The sequence below is a fragment of the Rutidosis leptorrhynchoides genome, chromosome 5 (genome assembly GCF_046630445.1).
Source record: "Rutidosis leptorrhynchoides isolate AG116_Rl617_1_P2 chromosome 5, CSIRO_AGI_Rlap_v1, whole genome shotgun sequence".
NCBI lineage: Eukaryota > Viridiplantae > Streptophyta > Magnoliopsida > Asterales > Asteraceae > Rutidosis > Rutidosis leptorrhynchoides.
The window spans coordinates 56,529,154-56,535,815 of record NC_092337.1 but is presented as its reverse complement, the minus strand read 5'-3'; the positions used below and the strand labels follow the sequence as shown (position 1 = coordinate 56,535,815).

General features: G+C 35.0%; 1 protein-coding gene across 1 annotated transcript; it reads right to left on the bottom strand.

Annotated features, from left to right (window-relative positions):
- Positions 1-271: 271 nt before the first annotated feature.
- Positions 272-3,313, bottom strand: LOC139846816 (protein WALLS ARE THIN 1-like). The gene is made up of 6 exons (XM_071836351.1): positions 3,042-3,313; positions 2,769-2,831; positions 2,555-2,671; positions 1,751-2,165; positions 1,070-1,221; positions 272-663 (listed from the first exon to the last, which is right to left on the bottom strand). The coding sequence occupies exons 1-6, from the start codon at positions 3,266-3,268 to the stop codon at positions 471-473; spliced, it is 1,167 nt and encodes a 388-aa protein (XP_071692452.1). The 5' UTR covers positions 3,269-3,313; the 3' UTR covers positions 272-470.
- Between the last annotated feature and the right edge of the window lie 3,349 nt (positions 3,314-6,662).

Sequence of the window (6,662 nt, the reverse complement as noted above, 5' to 3'; positions counted from 1 at the left end):
ACAATGTTTTTGATAGTAATACTTTCGATACAAATGTTATCGGCGATAAATAGTTTTTTATTTATTATAATTGTATTATACATTTGGTAAGTATCAATACTAACGTAATCGTATACTAATTTATATAAGTGCCGTGCAATGTACGGACTCATAAAACTAGTACTTTCGTACATGTTATGAGCATCAAATATATGGATATATGAATAAATACCAATCAAATATATGGATATATGAATAAATACCACTTAGCTAAGCACATGGACTACGGTAATATGGTGAGCCTTAAATGTTTTTTAACACTAATAACGAGAACATCCCTAACAAAGATACATGTTCAATAAACACACTAAACTTCTTTTTTTCTTTCTCACAAAGTAGATGCATATGAACTTCCATAATTTTGCCTGATAATCCCAGCACCACACACTAGTTGGAAAAAAAAAAAAAAAAAACTGAAGTGCTATGTTTGATCAAACGGTTTCGGTTGATTGATGTAGTAGAGGTTGTGTGATCGACTTGTTGTGGCTCGTTATCCTTGGTGCACCATGGTCTATTGGAGCTTGGACTAATCCGGGTTGATTTTGTATCATAAACTTCCTCTCTTCGTTCTTACCCCATAGCACAAGATACAACCCCGTTATGATCAACACCGCGCCTATAATCCTGCACACGATCAAAAAGTACACATCAAACGTTTATTGTATGACCATTTTCGATTGTCATAAACCAATCGGATAATTGAATGTTAATAAATTGGTGACCCACAATATTAGTTGTCTAGTTCATGTGTAAATATGGTTTGACCCACAATATATACAGATAATATTGTGACTAGGGGTCGTTGTACAAGTACATGTGGGTATGTCTCCAACTACATAACTACTACGGAGTATCTCCTAATTAATCTTGTAATAAAGCTTTGAACATGACTTTTATGAGTAGTCATATTACAATCACAAAAACATTAGAATTTTCTTTAATGAAAATTGTGTTTGACGTTGAATGTGCTTGTGCGCGTGTGCGTGTGGGTACACGTGTGGTGGGGTTGTGATGGTTGTAAGTCACGTACCCGCCCAAATAGAAGTCTTCGCCTAAAGCGACTGAAGCCATGAGTGCGACCACAAGGGTTTGAACGGGTTGATACAAGGCCACAAAAACAGGGCCACCTCTGTCAATGCACCATATCTGTACAGCAAATGCGATCCCAGATGCTACCACACCCTACATTATATAGCAAATTACACATTAATTAATTATTATACTATCTGTGACAAAATATAAAAACTAAATAAACTCTGGGACCATTAAGTGGTGATTAAAAAAACAATATCTAGATTAAAAAGGGTAACTTTTGGTAAAGGAATATGCGTAGGTTGGATCGATCTGGAATACTTTACTTTTATTATTTAAAAGAAAACAAAATTAGATAGTCAAATCCTAGATTGTGATCATATCATCATCAAACTTATGCCCTGTTAACAATTCAATTTTTTTTTATTAATGAAGTTAGTTATTCGTTATGATATGATGCTCTATGCATTTACTTACGGGTAATGATCCATTATTCACTAAAATTTATTCGTACATCACTAAATATATTTTATAAATGTTGTATATTACTCGTATAATTTTGTAAAGTATGTTTGACCGATAAATTACTATTCTTTTAATCCAACTTTCTATTTTTATTTTATTTTACCCGGTCACAACCCTCGGATGGTTAATCATGTTGTGAGTTCAAATCACTCACCGCATAAAACACGCTAAAAAGCTCGGAACCGGAACGAATAGCCCAAGCATTGATATCTCTTTCCATAAAAGCAGCTAAAACTAGAAATTGTAGGACTCCGAAAAAGCATTGGTAAGAAGTGAATGATAACCGGGCCGGGTACTTCTTTAGGACCGGAGCTTGCAAAACTAGCCAACCGGACCACGATAAGCAATGACCGATCAAAAACAAGCACCCAAGTGACCAACTTTTCCCATTTGCATCCCCTAATGATTGCAACACCGGTGAAGCTGCTCTAACACTATGTAGGGATGGTGATGGGCTGTATATTGTTGGACCCTGGTAAAGCGTGATCACTGATGCACCGGCTATGCAGAATACAGTTCCAGCAACTTTTGATATTCCATCTTTTCGGTCAAGTCTCACCTTTTCTATCCTGTAGTTAAAGTGAGTAAAAGTAGTTTTATTAGTACTCCTATATGAGAAATATTAATCAACAAATTATTGGTTTAAACTTAGGGGTTGGGGCCAAATATCTTCATTATAGGTCTCTTTTAGATTTAATTGAAGGCAAAGAAGAAAGAGTTCGCGATCTACTTTGGTAAACTGGTCGATTATTCAAGTCGGTCAATCATAGTCAGGTCTCAGGTCAAATTTCACTAACAGCGTATCTTGAATTGACCAAAGAAGAGGGTAAGAAACGGTCACGTGACAACCTGATTAGGCAGCGTACATCCGGATAAAAATATTCTTTTTCTCGAGTAGTCTGAACAGGCAAAACATTGTCTGTTTAAAATAATGGTTTTAAACGGTTGGGGGACTTGCCTTAGAATCGCGGCCATGAGGAATGTGATGGCAGGAACGGAGTTTTGAATGGCGGATGCAAATGTTGGAGAGGTGTGGTCCAAACCTAATAAGTAGAAAGCTTGATTCGCAGTGATCCTAATGATGATGTTTTTAAGCAAATTGTAATTAGAAAAATATTAAAGGAACGTTGAAGATTGTGGTTTATGTTCAAGTGCTTAATTTAGACACATACCCTATTATCGCGAGAAGAAAGAATTGAACGAGAAAATTAAGGTTAATCGGTGGCCGCTCCTTCCTGATCAAAGAAATTAGTGATGACAATAATCAGATAATCAGTTTGGAATAAGTAAGCCAAGAATTGATTATTTAAAACTGTTTATATTTAACTCAATATAAGCAGTTTGGAATAATAATTCTCATACTAAGTTTATAATAAAAGCAATACCAAACATAGTATTTTTAATATTTCCAGTTATAAGTAAACTAGTTAATTAAAATTACATACTTTTCAAGGAAGTACGCGAAGGGGAGGAGAAGGATGAAAGCTAGAATGTTTCGATAGACGGGGAAAACAATCTTGGAGATGCCCATATTAAGGGCAGCTCTAGAAACAACATGAAAACCAGCATAGCCAAATTGCAAAGCAAGCATAGCTATGTGAAGTTGAACCCTTTCAGGAAACCATCCTTTTATTTTGTCGGTAACCGTAACGCCACCACCAGTTTCCGCCATTTTGTGTAAGTTTTTGAGCACAAACAGGCACTTGGTGGTGATAATTGGAAGTGTTGAGGAGGTATAAATATAGGATCACCACCAGTTATGTTCATATATTGGCCAGTTGGAAAAAAATGTGGGTCCATAAATTATGTAGATAAATTATGTAGGACTTGAAAATGGAGTATTACAAAGTTGAAGATAAATGTCAACTGTTATAGCTAGCACTGTCTCTAAAGGAATATATACATGCAAATAAAATACACGATGGGTGTATATTCCAATCGATTTAAATTAAATATTTTGTATATACGATGCTAGATTTGGTTTGATTAAATATAATTAAATTTACTTTATTATGTTAATATAATATGTTACCCCGTATATATATGTTTGGAGTTTAAGTACCACTACTACATTTCGCCTCATTCAGTGTCCCTCATTTAGAAGTGTTAATGAACTAACATGTCTACATAAGCTAAAAGAACACGTCTAATTAACATTCTCCAAAATAAAATCCGGAACACGTCTAAATAATAGAAGGAACACGTCTATTTAGAAACTTGCAACACGTCTAAATAACTAATAATTTTACGTTGTACCAGGAACACGTCTAATTGACAACACGTCTAATAAGTTGTACCTGGAACACGTCTAATTGAAAACACGTCTAATAAGTTGTACCTGGAACACGTCTAATTGAAAACACGTCTAATAAGTTTTACCAGGAACACGTCTAATTGATAGTAACACGTCTAAATATGTTAATATTTAGACGTGTTATTAAATATTTTAGGCTGGCTTGTTTCCTTTAAATCACTTTAAACTTTTAAACCTCCATCTTAGTTCATTCTTTCCCTAATTCTCAACCCCTCTCTTCAATATTCAGCCTACTATCTATTCCAATACTCAGCCAATATCTATTTCATTCTCCCCAACGATTTCTCAACTGCTAACCCAAACTCCCAAACTAAATTCACCTACAAACCCTACATTTGACACTTTTTACCCTACCTTCTGACCGGTTGCTATCATCTTCCATTAAACCTATCACCACCACCGCTAATAAATGGTAGGTATGAAGTGGCGCTGGAGGTGGAGTACACATCAAACAGCCAGGACCGATCGTGCTGCCTTTTTTTTAATTTCGTTCGATTTATCATCTCCTTTTGTATTGTTGTTCTTTTAATTTACGATTGTTTTTGCAAATTTATTTAGATTCTTCTTTTAAAGATCATTTGTGCTGTTTCCAGGTAATTATCCTCCCAGGAAATACATACATCATTTGTTCAGTTTCTTTAATGAATATATATTTTATGTAGCACACCAAGTGTTTGTGTAAATGTCTGAATGAACGTAATTGTTTTCCTTTCTGCTAACATCGTTTCTTTGTATATATTGCACATACTTTGGTTGACATTCCCGTTAATTAAAGTATTGAACTTTACTTTTCAGGAAATTTAATGGTCTAATTCACTCTTAATACAATGAGATGCGTGTATTTTATCTTTTAAATGCAGGAAAAAATATTTTGACCTTCTTTTTTACTACGATTGTTCTTTGAATATGAGGTTTCAAACAGAGTATTCATCCAGGGTTTGATTCTATGTTTATTATTGTTCTTAATTTCGAACTGGATGTTAGATTTTTGCTTTGTTTCGGGCATTTGCTGCTACACTTGTGAGAACATAATTGGTTATCTTTTATTTTTCAAGTAACATTTTTATTTTATTTATGTTGTCTTTTAAGTTTGGTTGTTCGAATTAAATGCTTACGTTTGTAGTACCGTAGATTTTGAATTTCAAATGTAGCATATACGTTGGTGTATGGATGCATTTTTGGTTGGTGATGGTATGTTTCTTATTCGTTATTTTTTTCATGCTTTTTTTAGTTTTTATTGTTGCCTCTGACATGAGCTGTTTATTGATGCTTTTGTGCCCTGCTCTAAGTTGTAGGCACTTTATTTTGTGTATTTTAAAAGGCGTTGAAGCTGAACAGGATTATTACATAGCCTAAGTTGAAGGCCCGTGGGATTCACGTATCACTCTAGCAATTGTGGGTAATCCAGTAAGAATTGAGCTTACTGATGGTAAGTTCTTATTTATGTTTTTTCAATGTTATGTTGTATGTTAATGTCTTTTTGTTTGTAGATATATATGTGCTAACTCGTACTGATCAAGCTTACAATTTGCCCATGAAGGTTTACCTTATAATGTTTTTGACATTGTTGTTCTGAATTTGTAAACAGGTTTTGTTTCGTCCAGACAGAATGCAAACAATCTATGTTGTGTAGCATAACTGGTGATTCTGCGTCTTATTCTCAAATGAGTTAGTAGGAATTTCAATTTCTCAGATTTTTTGATATAAATTATCTGTTTTGATTTTCAACAGTTATTTGTTTATTGTTATGTTGCCTTCATGTACTTGATTTCATTGCAGACACTACAAGAAACTAGCCGATCACCCACGGACTGAATTCGTGGGTAAAGGACCTAAATTCGTGGGTAATAAGCAATTACACACGAATTTCCCAAAAATGCATGTAAATGGGTATTCCCTTCGAGGGTAATTGTTTCCACACGAAAAGTTTAGTCTGTGGGTAATTTCAACCACGACGATTGTAATTGAATCATTGCTGGTGCCAGAAAATTTGGCAGGTGTTATGTGGCAAAAAATTTGGCGGGTATATTAATTGAAATGTTATAAATTTTAACCAGGGTTAACCAATGGAACACGTCCAATTGAACTAACGGAACACGTCTAATTGAACTAATGGAACACGTCTAATTACAACTAACGAAACACGTCTAATTGCAACTAACGGAACACGTCTAAATTAGAGTTTTAAGACAGGTTCCTTGAACCGCTCTAATTGACATCAACCAATTAGTGCTATCACATCTAGATGTGTTGGAAAACACGTCTAAAAGGCTATTTAACACGTCTTAATGGCGCTTTTTGTAGTAGTGTATACATTAAAAATTGTATTAGTAGTTTATTATTAGAATACATATGAAGTAAATATAAATACTAAAGGTGAGTTCATGTAGTCCGGGTAGAAACCAAAGATCTTGGGTGACCAATCCGGTAGCAATTTAAAAGATAAATAGGTATTGTTAATCTACGACGCTGACGGGGAGAACACCAATCACCACCGCAACTAAACGATCAAACAAATAAACCGCCAGCCACCCACCGGAATCAGTAGACCACCTTTTAAACTCAGTCCACAGCCACTACACCAAAGCAATAGATTGTCAAGGACGACAAGCAAAACGAGCCAGGAAGAACCGACAACCCTGACCAAAAAGAAGCATGCCGAAAAACCCTTCGACTACCACCACACCAACCAGTACAAGAACCAGAATACCAAGTATTCGCTTCTTGGAGAAAGATAGAAAAGAGATCGGAA

Bases quoted from the DNA above. Each gene is read 5' to 3' on its own strand.
- LOC139846816 (XM_071836351.1), bottom strand. From the start codon at position 3,268: ATGGCGGAAACTGGTGGTGGCGTTACGGTTACCGACAAAATAAAAGGA. The intron at 2,832-3,041 runs GTATGTAATTTT...TTCTTTGATCAG, and splicing joins TTCGCGTACTTCCTTGAAAA to GAAGGAGCGGCCACCGATTA. The intron at 2,672-2,768 runs GTATGTGTCTAA...CATCATCATTAG, and splicing joins TTTCTTCTCGCGATAATAGG to GATCACTGCGAATCAAGCTT.